At 44.7% G+C, this 19390-nt stretch overlaps 1 protein-coding gene across 3 annotated transcripts in view; it reads left to right on the top strand.

The window, feature by feature from the left end:
- The window catches only part of LOC112239180 (disintegrin and metalloproteinase domain-containing protein 12), a 91792-nt gene that overhangs the window by 71564 nt on the left and 838 nt on the right, over nucleotides 1–19390 (top strand). For all 3 annotated transcript variants that reach the window (XM_042316976.1, XM_042316975.1, XM_042316974.1), the window contains exons 15-19: nucleotides 1–94; nucleotides 3807–3924; nucleotides 6200–6475; nucleotides 17738–18057; nucleotides 18301–19295. The exon at nucleotides 1–94 is cut by the window's left edge and continues 42 nt beyond it. In XM_042316976.1, coding sequence (XP_042172910.1) covers nucleotides 1–94; nucleotides 3807–3924; nucleotides 6200–6475; nucleotides 17738–18057; nucleotides 18301–18370 — 878 coding nt within the window. In that variant the 3' untranslated portion in view covers nucleotides 18371–19295. The remainder of the gene's footprint in view (nucleotides 95–3806; nucleotides 3925–6199; nucleotides 6476–17737; nucleotides 18058–18300; nucleotides 19296–19390) is intronic.

The raw sequence follows: 19390 nt of genomic DNA, 5'->3' as shown, positions 1-19390 counted from the left end.
CCTTCCTGGGAGCCGGCCTCATCGTCTCCATCAAGAGAAAGACCCTCCTGAGACTACTCTTCACCAACAAGAAGAACCCTATGGACCAGCTGAGGTAATATAGAACACTATGGACCAGCTGAGGTAATATAGAACACTATGGACCAGCTGAGGTAATATAGAACACTATGGACCAGCTGAGGTAATATAGAACACTATGGACCAGCTGAGGTAATATAGAACACTATGGACAAGCTGAGGTAATATAGAACACTATGGACCAGCTGAGGTAATATAGAACACTATGGACCAGCTGAGGTAATATAGAACACTATGGACAGCTGGAGCTATGGACCAGCTGAGGTAAATATAGAACACTATGGACAAGCTGAGGTAATATAGAACACTATGGACCAGCTGAGGTAATATAGAACACTATGGACAAGCTGAGGTAATATAGAACACTATGGACCAGCTGAGGTAATATAGAACACTATGGACCAGCTGAGGTAATATAGAACACTATGGACCAGCTGAGGTAATATAGAACACTATGGACCAGCTGAGGTGAATTAGAACACTATGGACCAGCTGAGGTAATATAGAACACTATGGACCAGCTGAGGTAATATAGAACACTATGGACCAGCTGAGGTAATATAGAACACTATGGACCAGCTGAGGTAATATAGAACACTATGGACCAGCTGAGGTAATATAATATATACTGTACCAACAGGTAGGACATTAGAAAGTAATATAATATAATATAGACCAACAGGTATGACATTAGAAAGTAATATAATATAATATTGACCAACAGGTAGGACATTAGAAGCTAATATAATATAATATAATATAGACCAACCGGTTGGACATTAGAAGCTAATATAATATAATGTAATAAACTCAGCAAAAAAAGAAACGTCCCTTTTTCAGGAGCCTGTCTTTCAAAGATAATTTGTAAAAATCCAAATAACTTCACAGATCTTCATTGTAAAGGGTTTAAACACTGTTTCCCATGCTTGTTCAATGAACCATAAATAATTCATGAACATGCACCAGTGGAACGGTAAGACACTAACAGCTTACCAGAGGGTAGGCAATTGAGGTCACAGTTATGAAAACTTAGGACCATAAAGAGGCCTTTCTACTGATTCTGATAAACTACAAAAGAAAGAAGCCCAGGGTCACTGCTCATCTGCGTGAACGTGCCTTAGGCATACTGCAAGGAGGCATGAGGACTGCAGATGTGGCCAGGGCAATACATTGCAATGTCCGTACTGTGAGATGCCTAAGACAGCGCTACAGGGAGACAGGACGGACAGCTGATCGTCCTCGCAGTGGCAGTGTAACAACACCTGCACAGGATCGGTACATCCGAACATCACACCTGCGGGACAGGTACAGGATGGCAACAACAACTGCCCGAGTTACACCAGGAACGCACAATCCCTCCATCAGTGCTGGTCTGAGGGCTTCTAGGCCTGTTGTAAGGCAGGTCCTCTCCAGACATCACCGGCAACAACGTTGCCTATGGGCACAAACCCACCGTCGCTGGACCAGACAGGACTGGCAATAAGTGCTCTTCACTGACGAGTCGCAGTTTTGTCTCACCAGGAGGGATGGTCTGATTCGCAATTGTCGTCAAAGAAATGAGTGTTACACCGAGGCCTGTACTCTGGAGCGAGATCGATTTGGAGGTGGAGGATCCGTCATGGTCTGGGGCGGTGTGTCACAGCATCATCGGACTGAACTTGTTGACATTGCAGGCAATCTCAACGCTGTGCAGGGAAGACATCCTCCTCCCTCATGTGGTACCCTTCCTGCAGGCTCATCCTGACATGACCCTCCAGCATGACAGTGCCACCAGCCATACTGCTCGTTCTGTGCGTGATTTCCTGCAAGACAGGAAGAGCCCGGATCTCAATCTCATTGAGCACGTCAGGGACCTGTTGAATCGGAGGGTGAGGGCTAGAGCCATTCCTCCCCAGAAATGTCTGGGAACTTGCAGGTGCCTTGGTGGAAGAGTGGGGTAACATCTCACAGTAAGAACTGGCAAATCTGGTGCAGTCCATGAGGAGGAGATGCACTGCAGTACTTAATATATTATATTACCTTAGCTTCTAATGCCCTACCTGTTGGTATATAAATTTAGCAAAAAAAGAGACATCCTCTCATTGTAAACTGCATTTATTTTCAGCAAAACTTAACAGGTTTAAATATTTGTATGAACATAACAAGATTCAACAACTGAGACATTAACTGAACAAGTTAACTTTTGCAAGCCACATGGATTGGGCTAGCCACTGTAGACTGTATGGAACGGGCTAGCCAGTCGTCTCCTAAAGTACCACGGTCAACCCCTAGCCAGTCGTCTCCTAAAGTACCACGGTCAACCCCTAGTCAAAAGTACCCAACCCCTAGCCAGTCGTACCACGGTCTCCTAAAGTACCACGGTCAACCCCTAGCCAGTCGTCTCCTAACCACGGTCAACCCCTAGCCAGTCGTCTCCTAAAGTACCACGGTCAACCCCAACCCCTAGCCAGTCGTCTCCTAAAGTACCACGGTCAACCCCTAGCCAGTCAAAGTACCACGGTCAACCCCTAGCCAGTCGCCTCCTAAAGTACCACGGTCCCCCTAAAGTACCACGGTCAACCCCTAGCCAGTCGTCTCCTAAAGTACCACGGTCAACCCCTAGCCAGTCGTCTCCTAAAGTACCACGGTCAACCCCTAGCCAGTCGTCTCCTAAAGTACCACGGTCAACCCCTACCAAAGTACCACGGTCAACCCCTAGCCAGTCGTCTCCTAAAGTACCACGGTCAACCCCTAGCCAGTCGTCTCCTAAAGTACCACGGTCAACCCCTAGCCAGTCGTCTCCTAAAGTACCACGGTCAACCCCTAGCCAGTCGTCTCCTAAAGTACCACGGTCAACCCCTAGCCAGTCGTCTCCTAAAGTACCACGGTCAACCCCTAGCCAGTCGTCTCCTAAAGTACCACGGTCAACCCCTAGCCAGTGGTCTCCTAAAGTACCACGGTCAACCCCTAGCCAGTCGTCTCCTACCAAACCCCTAGCCAGTCATCTCCTAAAGTACCACGGTCAACCCCTAGCCAGTCGTCTCCTAAAGTACCACGGTCAACCCCTAGCCAGTCGTCTCCTAAAGTACCACGGTCAACCCCTAGCCAGTCCTCCTAGCCAGTCAACCCCTAGTCTCCTAAAGTACCACGGTCAACCCCTAGCCAGTCGTCTCCTAAAGTACCACGGTCAACCCCTAGCCAGTCGTCTCCTAAAGTACCACGGTCAACCCCTAGCCAGTCGTCTCCTAAAGTACCACGGTCAACCCCTAGCCAGTCGTCTCCTAAAGTACCACGGTCAACCCCTAGCCAGTCGTCTCCTAAAGTACCACGGTCAACCCCCTAGCCAGTCCTCTCCTAAAGTCTAACCCCTAGCCAGTCTCCTAAAGTACCACGGTCAACCCCTAGCCAGTCGTCTCCTAAAGTACCACCCCTAGCCAGTCGTCTCCCTAAAGTACCCCTAGCCAGTCGTCTCCTAAAGTACCACGGTCAACCCAACCCCTAGCCAGTCGTCTCCTAAAGTACCACGGTCAACCCCTAGCCAGTCGTCTCCTAAAGTACCACGGTCAACCCCTAAAGTACCAACCCCTAGCCAGTCGTCTCCTAAAGTAGCCAGTCGTCTCCTAAAGTACCACGGTCAACCCATTGAGTTGAAGATAATTAAACAAGGTCACATCTGGGGACTGTTCTTGTGTATTTCATGTTTATAAAAGGCCCATTTTTTAAAGTGTAAATCTGTTGTTGTGTCACAGGTCGGTGGGGCCTAACAGATCCTCCGGTCCAAGCCATAGAGATTCCCCACGTGGCCAGCCTCAAGCCCAGACACAGACACCGCCACCGAGACAGAAACACAGCAGCAGCATCTCCAAGGTTCATTTCTCTTCTTCCTCCTGTCATGACGTTGGCCTGGGAGGAGGTTTGTTAGCGACGATAACTAAGAATGTACAACTTTCAGATGAGACTGAATTAAGGTGACGATTAATATTGACTGCTATTGATGTAAAATATCACTAGGTCTTTAAGAGTTTATTCGGAAGATAACAGCTCTATAAATATTATTTTGTGGTCCCTCGACTCGCTAGTTAATTACATTGACATGATTAGCTCAATCAGGTAATATTAATTACGGAGAAAGGATTTTATAGAATAGCATGTCATATCACTTAATCCGGCATAGCCAAAGACACGACACTCCTCTTTCAATCTCTCCCCCCACTGGCTTTCTCGCACACAACAACAGTTAATCCCACCCATCTCTCTCTCGCGCTCTCTCTCTCTCCATCCTTCTCTCCTCCCCATCTCTCTCTCTCTCTCGCACTCCCTCTCTCCATCATTCTCTCCCCCCATCTCTCTCTCTCTCTCTCTCTCATCCTTCTCTCCCCCCATCTCTCGCTCTCGCTCTCTCTCTTTCTCCATCCTTCTCTCCATCCTATTCTCTCCCTCTATCTCCCTGTTTGATATGTTATTTTCACACAAACGGCAGCTAATTCAAATCCGATGAAATGTCGGGCGCCCAGCGGTGGTGGTGTACATAATGGCATAATGGACCTCTGCTGAGAGAAACCCCGCTCTGGTCGCGCAGTGAAAGATGCTTGTTAAAAGAATAAATTGATTTATTTTTCCGTGACACACACCGGGAATATTGATATCTAGTCAATTGTTGTTGGGTTTTCAAAGCCGCTGGCTGATACATTAACAACAACAGAGTGTTATATTCAGGCTGATACGTTAACAACAACAGAGTGTTATATTCAGGCTGATACATTAACAACAACAGAGTGTTATATTCAGGCTGATACATTAACAACAACAGAGTGTTATATTCAGGCTGATACGTTATTAACAACAACAGAGTGTTATATTCAGGCTGATACATTAACAACAACAGAGTGTTATATTCAGGCTGATACATTAACAACAACAGAGTGTTATATTCAGGCTGATACATTAACAACAACAGAGTGTTATATTCAGGCTGATACATTAACAACAACAGAGTGTTATATTCAGGCTGATATGTTAATTAACAACAACAGAGTGTTATATTCAGGTGAATTACAAAGCTTCAGTTCAGAATCAGATTGAATCGATCAGTTCCTGTAAGTTCAAATAACTCAACTAACTTTTTGTTGTTGACATGGCAGGATGTGATTCAGTGATTGCAACTGAAACAGATGATGTATTGAGTTGAAGGAACTCAGGAAGGATAACAGGATGATGTATTGAGTTGAAGGAACTCAGGAAGGATAACAGGATGATGTATTGAGTTGAAGGAACTCAGGAAGGATAACAGGATGATGTATTGAGTTGAAGGAACTCAGGAAGGATAACAGGATGATGTATTGAGTTGAAGGAACTCAGGAAGGATAAAAGGATGATGTATTGAGTTGAAGGAACTCAGGAAGGATAAAAGGAAAAAGCTTTGTGTTTTGAGTTGACGTGTGTTACAGGTTGGGACATGTGCATAGACCTTCTGGCAAGGTTTTAGGACCCGGATAACAGTGTCTGGAGAGTTGAGAGGAGATGAAGGAGAGGGGGGAGGAGGAGAGAAGGAGATGAAGGAGAGGGGAGGAGGAGGTGAAGGGATAGGGGGAGGAGTGTTTTGAGAGAGGAGGTGAAGGATAGGGGTCTGGGAGGAGAGAGGAGAGGGGAGGAGTGAGATGAAGGAGGGGGGAGGGAGGGAGAGGAGGGGGAGGAGTGAGGAGGAGAGGAGGGGGGAGGAGTAGAAGGAGGTGAGGATAGGGGGAGGAGTGGAGAGGAGATGAAGGAGAGGAGGAGGAGTGGAGACGAGATGGATAGGAGGAGGAGTGGAGAGGGGAGTGGAGGAGGTGAAGGAGAGGGGGAGGAGTAGAGAGGAGGCAAAGGATAGGAGAGGTAGAAGGATGGAGATTTGACATGACAGCTGATGATAATGAAGCAGACTTCCAGGAGGTTCTGCTCTGGTCTGTTTCTGTTCTGGGTTGTGTTCATTAGGCACCAAATGGAAGAAAACACACTGAAACAGGGAGGGAATACCTGAACTTGTCCAATAAGAAACGCTCATTTTCAATTTTCGTTGAAACACATTTTGATACAGTGGGTACTAATGAATATGACCCTGTTTCTGATTGATGTGCCTGTGATTCTGTATCCCGTCTCTCCACAGCCTCCTCCCCAAAACCAACACCCCCCTGGACAGCCCTACCCCTCCCACAGCCAGCGACGACTACCCCAGTGCTCTCCTGTTCACCTCAGTCAACCCGTCCCCCTGTCCCCTACGTCCGCCCCTGGACCAGGACAGCCCAGACCACCTGCTCCCCCTCCTCACCGAGCGCTGCCTCCCCCTGGACAAGGACATGCCCACAGCCACACCCAGGCTCCGCCCAGAGGGGCATCGTTTCGCAGTGTGCCACAGCAACATAACTCCTGCAGGATGGTCTTGGTGAGGCAGTGTGTGTGTGTGGGGGTCAGTGTGCCACAGCAACATAACTCCTGCAGGATGGTCTTGGTGAGGCAGTGTGTGGTGTGAGGGGGGGAGGATGAGGGAGGAGGATGGTCTAGGTGAGGGAGTGGAGGATGGTCTAGGTGAGGGAGTGGAGGATGGTCTAAGTGAGGGAGTGGAGGAAGGAACAGGACCCTACTGCTCCACAGTCAGTGTGATGGCCTGGTCTCCTTCCACAGTCAGTGTGATGGCCTGGTCTCCTTCCACAGTCAGTGTGATGGCCTGTTCTCCTTCCACAGGGCTTATTGAAGAACAGGACCCTACTGCTCCACAGTCAGTGTGATGGCCTGTTCTCCTTCCACAGGGCTTATTGAGGAACAGGACCCTACTGCTCCACAGTCAGTGTGATGGCCTGTTCTCCTTCCACAGGGCTTATTGAGGAACAGGACCCTACTGCTCCACAGTCAGTGTGATGGCCTGTTCTCCTTCCACAGGGCTTATTGAGGAACAGGACCCTACTGCTCCACAGTCAGTGTGATGGCCTGGTCTCCTTCCACAGTCAGTGTGATGGCCTGGTCTCCTTCCACAGGGCTTATTGAGGAACAGGACCCTACTGCTCCACAGTCAGTGTGATGGCCTGTTCTCCTTCCACAGGTCTTATTGAGGAACAGGACCCTACTGCTCCACAGGACCCTACTGCTCCACAGTCAGTGTGATGGCCTGGTCTCCTTCCACAGGGCTTATTGAGGAACAGGACCCTACTGCTCCACAGTCAGTGTGATGGCCTGGTCTCCTTCCACAGGTCTTGTGCGTCCTATAAAACGTTGTGTGTTGACAGTTCTTTATTTAAGTAGGAAAGTCAGTTTAGAACAAATTCTTATTTACAATGACAGCCTGACCCGGCCAAACCCAGACGACGCTGGGCCAATAATACGCCGCCCTATGGGACTCGTAATCACGTCCGGTTGTGATACAGCCTGGAAACGAACCAGGGTCTGTAGTGACTAAGATGTCTTGCTCCACTCGGGAGTTGTATACAGGCCAGGTTAACCAGGGTTGTAGTCCTGCCAGAGCAGGGGAGTTGTATACAGGCCAGGTTAACTAGGGTTGTAGTCCTGCCAGAGCAGGGGAGTTGTATACAGGCCAGGTTAACCAGGGTTGTAGTACTGCCAGAGCGCAGGGGAGTTGTATACAGGCCAGGTTAACCAGGGTTGTAGTCCTGCCAGAGCAGGGGAGTTGTATACAGGCCAGGTTAACCAGGGTTGTAGTACTGCCAGAGCAGGGGAGTTGTATACAGGCCAGGTTAACCAGGGTTGTAGTACTGCCAGAGCAGGGGAGTTGTATACAGGCCAGGTTAACCAGGGTTGTAGTACTGCCAGAGCAGGGGAGTTGTATACAGGCCAGGTTAACCAGGGTTGTAGTACTGCCAGAGCAGGGGAGAATACAGAGCTGGTTAACCAGGGTTGTGTCCTGAAAATCAGACAGAGGAGGGGTTGTATCAGACTAGAGGGAACAGGGGTTTCTAGTCCTGCCAGAGCAGGGGAGTTGTATACAGGCCAGGTTAACCAGGGTTGTAGTCAGCCAGAGCAGGGGAGTTGTATACAGGCCAGGTTAACCAGGGTTTCTATCAGAGCAGGGAGTTTCTATCAGACTAGGTTAACCAGGGGTTTCTAGTCAGAATGCCAGAGCAGGGGAGTTGTATACAGGCCAGGTTAACCAGGGTTGTAGTCAGAGCAGAGGGAGTATACATGGCCAGGTTAACTTTCAGACCTGCCAGAGGGGAGGTTCTATCAGACTAGAGGTACATGGAGGTTTCTATCAGACTAGAGGAGGTTTCATCAGACTAGAGGAGGTTTCTATCAGACTAGAGGAGGTTTCAGACCAGGTCACAGAGGGTTTCTATGGAAAATCAGACTAGAGGAGGTTTCTATCAGACTAGGGAGGAGGTTTCTATCAGACTAGAGGAGGTTTCTATCACACTAGAGGAGGTTTCTATCAGACTAGAGGAGGTTTCTATCAGGAGGTTTCTATCAGACTAGAGGTACATGGAGGTTTCTATCAGACTAGAGGTTTCTACATGGAGGTTTCTATCAGACTAGAGGGGGTTTCTACAGACTAGGAGGTTTCTATCAGACTAGAGGAGGTTTCTATCAGACTAGGAGGTTTCTATCAGACTAGAGGAGGATTCTATCAGACTAGAGGAGGTTTCTATCAGACTAGAGGAGGTTTCTATCAGACTAGAGGAGGTTTCTATCAGACTAGAGGTACATGGAGGTTTCTATCAGACTAGAGGAGGTTTCTATCAGACTAGAGGAGGTTTCTATCAGACTAGAGGAGGTTTCTATCAGACTAGAGGAGGTTTCTATCAGACTAGAGGAGGTTTCTATCAGACTAGAGGAGGTTTCTATCAGACTAGAGGAGGTTTCTATCAGACTAGAGGAGGTTTCTATCAGACTAGAGGAGGTTTCTATCAGACTAGAGGAGGTTTCTATCAGACTAGAGGAGGTTTCTATCAGACTAGAGGTACATGGAGGTTTCTATCAGACTAGAGGGACATGGAGGTTTCTATCAGACTAGAGGAGGTTTCTATCAGACTAGAGGAGGTTTCTATCAGACTAGAGGAGGTTTCTATCAGACTAGAGGTACATGGAGGTGTGGAATAAGAATATATAAACATATAAACAGCTCCAACTCTACCTGTGGTCCAAACAGGGTTTAAACACAGTTGTTGATATATCAACAGCTATATCAACAACAGCCTACATCATCAATAACACATTACATCATCGATAACACATTACATCATTACTCTAGAATTTGATTTGACTGTGTGTGTGTGTGTGTGTGTGTGTGTGTGTGTGTGTGTGTGTGTGTGTGTGTGTGTGTGTGTGTGTGTGTGTGTGTGTGTGTGTGTGTGTGTGTGTTTGTGGCGTGTGTGTGTGTGTGTGTGTGTGTGTGTGTGCGTGCGTGCGTGGTGCGTGTGTCTGTGCGTGCGTGTGTGTGTGTGTGTGTGTGTCTCATCATTAGGACACATCAGGCTCATTAGCAGTGTGTTAAAGCGTTAATGAGACGTTAACTCCTGCCATGATGAACAGAAGGTCATGAGGAGGTCATAGCAGACCCGAGGCCTGTCTATTGAAGTATCATCAAGCATCATTAAAGCTGCGATCTGGGATTCTGTTCTTTATGGATAGATACAGCAAACCATGTATTAAATGACTTGGGAACAGATTCCCAGATTGTAAATTCAAGAGAAGATGAGATTAATGACAGTGTGTGTTGAGGAGGCAGAGGGCGTTTATTGATTTATAGTCTGGAACGAGCTTGGCGTAAATAGACGTGGTTAAATTGAGTTGAGCCACATCAAACTAATGTTGGATAAAGCTGTCAGAACGGCCCACTTTACTGCAGTAGAATGTTGTGTCCGGTGTTCCGAGTTCCGGCGGTGAAATTCCAGTTCTAGAATGTCCACGGGTCTAAACTGGACACTTGGTTTCCGCAACAAATCAGAACATGTGTTCAGTTCTGGCTAACTCACTGGACTATACCATATCTCACTGCATAAGAGACAGGCTTAGACAGGCCTTCCCTTTCAATTGTTGCTTTTCCAGAAAATCCAATGGTTTCGAGCATTACGTAAGGCCTGTAGTCGTGGTCGAACTGCCAGTCCGATCCAACCCCCATCCTGTAGCAGTAACAGATGTTTGGTCCAGCTCCAGACCTAGGAGCTCCAGGGAGGCTGACCAGGCTGCTGACTCTTCCCAAGAAGAGCCTCTCAGCTGGGGGCAGCTTAGCCAGGGCTATGGGGTGTCTATGGGGGTCTTCTGGTATTCAGTAAAGACGCTGTCTGTGTCCATCCTAGTGGAAAACTGCTTGACGATTCATCTTTTGAGCCCGTTTTGCTGTTGAAAAGACCCTTATTGTGAAAAGCCTCATTTGAGCCCGTTTTGCTGTTAACAAGACCCTTATTGTGAAAAGCCTCATTTGAACCAGTTTTGCCCACTAGGGTCTAACTCAGGAACAAGATGAATGGTAAGAGTGCTGTACAGTTACCACTGCATTCACAGTCGCAGGTTTATGTCTGGATTCCATCAGACGTGCACTTTCCTTTGACCTGGATTCAATTTTGTCTTCCCCATTTGACACTGTAGCCTGTATTTTGAATCGTACTCAAATCGTCCGTCCGTGCGTGACGATACCGGCTGCAAATGTTTTCCGATTAGTAGTTGTTCAACAGTAATCTTCACAGAACCTTCAGTAGCCTTCACAGAACCTTCAGTAGTCTTCAAAGAACCTTCAGTAGCCTTCACAGAACCTTCAGTAGCCTTCACAGAACCTTCATTAGCCTTCACAGAATCTTCAGTAGCCTTCACAGAACCTTCAGTAGCCTTCACAGAACCTTCATTAGCCTTCACAGAACCTTCATTAGCCTTCACAGAATCTTCATTAGCCTTCACAGAACCTTCAGTAGCCTTCACAGAACCTTCAGTAGCCTTCACAGAACCTTCATTAGCCTTCACAGAACCTTCATCTTCACAGAACCTTCAGTAGCCTTCACAGAACCTTCAGTAGCCTTCACAGAACCTTCAGTAGCCTTCACAGAACCTTCAGCCTTCACAGAACCTTCAGTAGCCTTCACAGAACCTTCAGTAGCCTTCACAGAACCTTCAGCAGCCTTCACAGAACCTTCAGTAGCCTTCACAGAACCTTCAGTAGCCTTCACAGAACCTTCAGTAGCCTTCACAGAACCTTCAGTAGCCTTCACAGAACCTTCAGTAGCCTTCACAGAACCTTCAGTAGCCTTCACAGAACCTTCAGTAGCCTTCACAGAATCTTCAGTAGCCTTCACAGAACCTTCAGTAGTCTTCACAGAACCTTCAGTAACCTTCACAGAACCTTCAGTAGCCTTCACAGAAGCTTCAGTAGCCTTCACAGAACATTCAGTAACCTTCACAGAATTTTCAGTAGCCTTCACAGAACCTTCAGTAGCCTTCACAGAACCTTCAGTAGCCTTCATAGAGAAAGAACCTTTGTAATGTGCTAGTTTTCCCTCGTCCCACAGCTCTTGGCAATAGTGGAGCCGAAGGGGAAACATAACCACTTTACGATCACTTGACAGATGGCAGCGTAACGAAAGCCCTCAAAGCGTCGCAAAAGTTTTCAGGGGTATAGAAACCTCTTAAAAACAAAAACAAAAACGTGTGAAACTTGTGATATTCCCGATGAGACAGAGCGACCGCCCCGCTGTAAACCAGCCAACTTCACTCAAGGGCTTTTGACATTACTGAGCAGAAACCGAGTCGAGACAAACCAAGCTGTACTGAGCTTGGCCTGGCGACACATCCACTATACCCCTCCAACTCAACTATGGACCGCCAAGACAGTTCCACTGCAGGTTTTTTTTCCTCTGATCAGGGCCTGATTTAGACCTGCGACACCAGATGGGTGGTATTAATGATCAGGGCCTGATTTAGACCTGTGACACCAAGTGGGTGATATTAATGACCAGGGCCTGATTTAGACCTGGGACACCAGGTGGGTGATATTAATGATCAGGGCCTGATTTAGACCTGGGACACCAGGTGGGTGATATTAATGATCAGGGCCTGATTTAGACCTGGGACACCAGGTGGGGTGATTTTAATGATCAGGGCCTGATTTAGACCTGCGACACCAGATGGGTGATATTAATGATCAGGGCCTGATTTAGACCTGCGACACCAGATGGGTGGTATTAAGGTAAAGGTGAAAAAAACGCAAACCAATTTAGGTGCTGGCTAGTGGAGTGGAACACTTGAAAAATAAAGGAGAGCCGCACACCCTAGGAGCTCAGATGCAAAATGTAACGTCCAATGTTTTGACAGAAAAAGCTGTCTTCATCAGGATATAATGATCAGGGACTGATTTAGACCTGGGACACCAGGTGGGGTGATATTACTGATCAGGGCCTGATTTAGACCTGGGACACCAGGTGGGGTGATATTAATGATCAGGGCCTGATTTAGACCTGGGACACCAGGTGGGGTGATATTACTGATCAGGGCCTGATTTAGACCTGGGACACCAGGTGGGGTGATATTAATGATCAGGGCCTGATTTAGACCTGGGACACCAGTTTGAGGAAAAAGCTGATATTCCAATGATCAGGGCAAAGATTTAGACCTGTATGGTATGGTACTGACACCAGATACTGTATGGTGGTATGTATGGTAAAGGTACTGAAAAAAATGCATGGTAATGTAATTTGTATGGTGCTGGGTACTGTATGGTAATGTATGGTAATGTACACTATGAAAAATAAAGGTACTGTAGCCGTACACTGTATGGACTCAGATGCAAAATGTAACGTATGGTACGTTTTGACCGAAAAAGCTGTCTTCATCAGGTATGTATAATGATCTGTATGGTACTGATTTAGTATGGTACTGTATGGGACACCAGTACTGGGTATGGTATGTATGGTAATGATCAGGGCCTGATTTAGACCTGGGACACCAGGTGGTGATATTACTGATAGGGCCTGATTTAGACCTGAAATGGTATTGTCTGTATGGTGCTGTAAACACCTGTACTGATGGTACTGTATGGTATCTGTATGGTATGTATGGTATGTATGGTATGGGTACTGTATGGTACTGTATGGTATGGTACTGTATGGTACTGTATGGTACTGTATGTACTGTATGGTACTGTATGGTACTGTATGGTATATACTGTATGGTACTGTATGGTATGATACTGTATGGTATACTGTATGGTACTGTATGGTATGATACTGTATGGTACTGGTACTGTATGGTATGATGACTGTATGGTACTGTATGGTACTGTATGTATGGTATGGTACTGTATGGTACTGTATGATACTGTATGGTATGTACTGTATGATACTGTGGTATGATACTGTATGGTACTGTATGATACTGTATGGTATGGTATGATACTGTACTGTATGGTACTGTGTATGGTACTGTATGGTACTGTATGGTACTGTATGGTACTGTATGGTACTGTATGGTACTGTGGTATGATACTGTATGGTACTGTATGGTACTGGTATGTATGGTACTGTATGGTACTGTATACTGTATGGTACTGTATGATACTGTATGGTATGTGTATGGTATGGTATGTATGGTACTGTATGGTACTGTATGGTACTGTATGGTACTGTATGGTATGTATGTATGGTACTGTATGATACTGTATGATACTGTATGTACTGTATGTATGTACTGTATGATACTGTATGATACTGTATGGTATGTATGGTACTGTATGATACTGTATGATACTGTATGGTATGTACTGTATGATACTGTATGGTATGATACTGTATGGTACTGTATGGTATGATACTGTATGGTATGTATGTATGATACTGTATGGTACTGTATGATAATGTATGGATACTGTATGGTACTGTATGGTAATGATACTGTATGGTACTGTATGGTATGGTACTGTATGATACTGTATGGTATGGTACTGTATGGTACTGTATGGTACTGTATGGTACTGTATGGTATGTATGGTACTGTATGGTACTGGTACTGTATGGTACTGTATGGTACTGTATGATACTGTATGGTACTGTATGGTACTGTATGGTATGGTACTGTATGATACTGTATGGTACTGTATGGTATGATACTGTATGGTACTGTATGGTAGTGTATACTGTATGATACTGTATGATACTGTATGATACTGTATGGTATGGTACTGTATGGTACTGTATGGTATGATACTGTATGATACTGTATGGTACTGTATGGTACTGTATGGTACTGTATGATACTGTATGATACTGTATGGTATGGTACTGTATGATACTGTATGGTACTGTATGATACTGTATGGTATGGTCCTGTATGATACTGTATGTATGGTACTGTATGGTACTGTATGGTATGGTACTGTATGGTACTGTATGGTATGATACTGTATGGTACTGTATGGTACTGTATGATACTGTATGATACTGTATGGTACTGTATGGTACTGTATGGTACTGTATGATACTGTATGGTACTGTATGGTATGATACTGTATGGTACTGTATGGTACTGTATGATACTGTATGATAATGTATGGTATGATACTGTATGATACTGTATGGTATGATACTGTATGGTACTGTATGATACTGTATGGTATGATACTGTATGATACTGTATGGTATGATACTGTATGGTACTGTATGATACTGTATGGTACTGTATGGTACTGTATGGTATGGTACTGTATGATACTGTATGGTATGATACTGTATGGTACTGTATGGTATGGTACTGTATGGTACTGTATGGTATGGTACTGTATGATACTGTATGGTACTGTATGGTATGATACTGTATGGTACTGTATGGTATGTTACTTTATGATACTGTATGGTACTGTATGGTATGATACTGTATGGTATGGTACTGTATGGTAGTGTATGGTATGATACTGTATGATACTGTATGATACTGTATGGTACTGTATGGTATGGTACTGTATGATACTGTATGGTATGATACTGTATGGTATGGTACTGTATGGTACTGTATGGTATGGTACTGTATGATACTGTATGGTACTGTATGGTACTGTATGGTATTGTATGGTACTGTATGGTACTGTATGGTACTGTATGGTACTGTATGATAATGTATGGTATTGTGTGCTATTGTATGGTACTGTATGGGATAGTACTGTATGATACTGTATGAAACTGTATGGTAATGTATGGTATTGTATGGTACTGTATGATACTGTATGATAATGTATGGTGATGTATGGCACTGTATGATACTGTATGGTACTGTATGGTAATGTATACTACTGTATGATACTGTATGGTACTGTATGGTACTGTACTATATGATAATGTATAGTCTGATACTGTATGATACTGTATGGTATGATACTGTATGGTATGATATTGTATGATACTGTATGGAACTGTACTGTATGATACTGTATGGTATTGCATGGTACTGTATGGTATTGTATGGTACTGTATGGTATGGTACTGTATGATACTGTATGGTAATGTATGTTATTGTATGGTACTGTATGATACTGTATGATACTGTATGGTAATGTATGGTACTGTATGGTACTGTATGGTAATGTATGGTACTGTATGGTACTCTACTGTAAGATACTGTATGGTATGGTACTGTATGATACTGTATGGTAATGTACTGTATGGTACTGTATGGTATTGCATGGTACTGTATGGTATGTATGGTACTGTATGGTATTGTATGGTACTGTATGATACTGTATGGTAATGTATGTTAATGTATGGTACTGTATGGTACTGTGTGATACTGTATGGTAATGTATGGTACTGTATGGTACTGTACTGTAAGATACTGTATGGTACTGTGCTGTATGATACTGTATGGTATGATACTGTATAATACTGTATGGTATGATCCTGTATGATAATGTATGGTACTATATGATAATGTATTGTACTGTATGGTACTGTGTTGTATGATACTGTATGGTACTGTACTGTATGGCACTGTATGGTACTGTATGATACTGTATGATACTGTATGGTCTGTATGATACTGTATGATACTGTATGATAATGTATTGTACTGTATGGTACTGTACTGTATGATACTGCATGGTATTGTACTGTATGATACTGTGTCATACTGTATGATACTGTGTGATACTGTATGATACTGTATGTTATGATACTGTATGGTATGATACTGTATGATACTTTATGGTACTGTATGATACTGTATGGTATGATACTGTATGATACTGTATGGTACTGTATGGTATGATACTGTATGGTACTGTATGGTACTGTATGGTACTGTATGATACTGTATGGTACTGTATGGTATGATACTGTATTGTACTGTATGGTATGGTACTATATGATACTGTATGGTACTGTATGATACTGTATGATACTGTGTGACAGTGTATGATACTGTGTGGTACTGTGTGATACTGTGTGATACTGTATGATATTGTATGATACTGTATTATACTGTATGATATTGTATGATACTGTATTATACTGTATGGTACTGTTTGGTACTGTGTATGGTACTGTATGGTACTGTATGTTATGGTACTGTACTGTATGGTACTGTATGGTACTGTATGATACTGTGTGGTACTGTATTATACTGTATGATATTGTATGATACTGTATGGTACTGTACTGTATGGTACTGTATGGTACTGTACTGTATGGTACTGTATGGTACTGTATGGTACTGTATGTTACTGTATGGTACTGTATGGTACTGTATTGTATGGTACTGTATGGTACTGTATGATACTGTATGGTACTGTATGGTACTGTATTGTATGGTACTGTATGATACTGTATGATACTGTATGGTAATGTATTGTATGGTACTGTATGATACTGTATGATACTGTATGATACTGTATTGTATGGTACTGTATGATACTGTATGATACTGTATGGTAATGTATTGTATGGTACTGTATGATACTGTATGATACTGTATGGTAATGTATTGTATGGTACTGTATGGTACTGTGTGATACGGAATGGAGTATCTAAACACTCTTTCCTTCTTAGAGAAACGATGTGTGTGTGTGTTTGTGTGTGTGTGTGTGTGTGTTCTTTATTTCTGTCTGTCTGTCTGAGTGTGTGTGTGAATGTGGAACATCTGTACAGTAGGTAACAGCCAGACAGTTAATCATGATGTCATCCTTCTCCAGTAGATTAGTAACACATGACGGATCTTCATCACATGCTGCCTGATTCTTCAATGGCCCTATTCCCTTTATAGTGCACTACTTTTGACCAGGGCCCTATAGGGAATAGGGTGCCATTTTGGACACACATATATATATACTGTCTGTCTGGGGAGGGAGGGAGGGAGGGTTGCCATGGTGACCAAGGGATGGTGTCGATGCGGTAATACAGGCAGACAGATCTCAGATGAGACCTGGGGTACAATTAGGTGGCTTTGATCGCCCCCTGGTGGTGTGTGTGGGTCAACGTTATCATCTGAGTCGACTCCATCCGACTCCATCCATCTGAGTCGACTCCATCATGATTCCATCCGTTTTCAGTTCAGACTCAGCTTTGAATGAATCAGCATGGCTCAGTTTGGACTTAATACTGCTTTACGCATGTTCCAATTGGGACAATAATTTGGATTTTGATTTCAAAGAGTTGGATTGATTTGCTTGATAGACTGATTCCTTCATTCATTGATTGTTTTGAATGATTGTCGGTGTGTCTGTCTTTAATAGGATTTGGAGATTCCAAGTCCACCCCAGAAGCCTCTACCTGCCGACCCCCTGGGCAGGAATACCCAGAAGCCTTTGACTGCAGACCACCTGGGCAGGAATATCCAAAAACCTCTATCTGCCGACCAAATGAGCAGGAATACCCAGAAGCCTTTACCTGCCTACCCCCTGAGCAGGAATACCCAGAAGCCTTTGCCTGCTAACCCTAACTCCCCCGGAAGGAGTGGTCATCTGATTCATAGTCCCATTGCTGTCGGCGTCCCCATCCCTGTACCTGTCCCCGGTGTCCCCAGGCCGCTGAGACCTGTTCCACACCACAACAGGTGCGTCCCAGATACTTAGGACAACACCCAGCATTAGAGCAATCAACTTACAGTCTCGCTTGACAGACTGTTACTGGCTGGCCAAGGAAGATTTTGGTCAAGCTAGATTTTGTTCAGCGTTCTGAGATGAATCAATTCATCCAGTCATGCCAAGACTATGTTTTCTAACCATTCACATTCAATTTCTGGACGTGATACTTAACATGCACTTTTAACATCTATCTCCCTTTCCTTCCCCCCCAGATCTGTTCCTAAGCAACCCCCAACACTACCTAAGCCTCGTATGATCGTCCACGCCAAGTTCAGCAGCTGAGAGCAGCTGGACTAAACTTGAAGGGAATTGAAGAACGTTCTTTCCGTGAGACGATAAAGACATTTCACTTGCACTATGAAACTCTGAAAACCTTAATGGTGTGGTGTCTCTGAGTTTTGAATAATGGGGACGGACCGTTGGGCGGTTGGCGTGTCAGCGAGTCAGCCCCCCCCTGTTGGTGCTCTGATGTCAGAGAGGTGCTATAGGTCTGAGCTCAGGTACACGTATGTCAGTATTTATGTCTTGTTTATTTATTCATTAGTTACCACACAGTGCACTGTGCCAGACACTTGGGATTTCATCTGTAGTCTTTGTTTATTTTTTTGATTTTTTATTCTACTGTTAGCCATTTGATTTCAATCATGGGGATATTTTAACCTGTTTTGATGGACAGGAAGCAAGGGAAAGGTCCAACTTAACAAACGCCTGTCTCTGGAGATCTGCGAAGTTGTAAAGACCCTAACGTGGCGTTCAATGACCTGGATTCAGAACAAAGGGAAAGACTGCACTTGGGTTGACGGACTTGTGTTGCGTATAACGCCACCTGTTGTAAGACAACGGCATCACTGGTAAATCCTGTCGTAGGTCTTCCTCCGTACAGTATACAGCCACCTGTTGTAAGACAGCAGCATCACTGGTAAATCCTGTCGTAGGTCTTCCTCCGTACAGTATGACGCCACCTGTTGTAAGACAGCAGCATCACTGGTAAATCCTGTCGTAGGTCTTCCTCCGTACAGTATGACGCCACCTGTTGTAAGACAGCAGCATCACTGGTAAATCCTGTCGTAGGTCTTCCTCCGTACAGTATGACGCCACCTGTTGTAAGACAGCAGCATCACTGGTAAATCCTGTCGTAGGTCTTCCTCCGTACAGTATGACGCCACCTGTTGTAAGACAGCAGCATCACTGGTAAATCCTGTCGTAGGTCTTCCTCCGTACAGTCCCTGTTGTAAGACAGGCATCACTGGTAAATCCTTGTTTACTTCTGTTGTAAGACAAATCACTGGTATCACTGTTTTG

The sequence above is a fragment of the Oncorhynchus tshawytscha genome, unplaced genomic scaffold, assembly GCF_018296145.1.
Source record: "Oncorhynchus tshawytscha isolate Ot180627B unplaced genomic scaffold, Otsh_v2.0 Un_contig_2580_pilon_pilon, whole genome shotgun sequence".
NCBI classification, from domain to species: domain Eukaryota; kingdom Metazoa; phylum Chordata; class Actinopteri; order Salmoniformes; family Salmonidae; genus Oncorhynchus; species Oncorhynchus tshawytscha.
The sequence above is the reverse complement of the archived record's forward strand: the minus strand, read 5'-3'. Positions and strand labels throughout refer to the sequence as shown.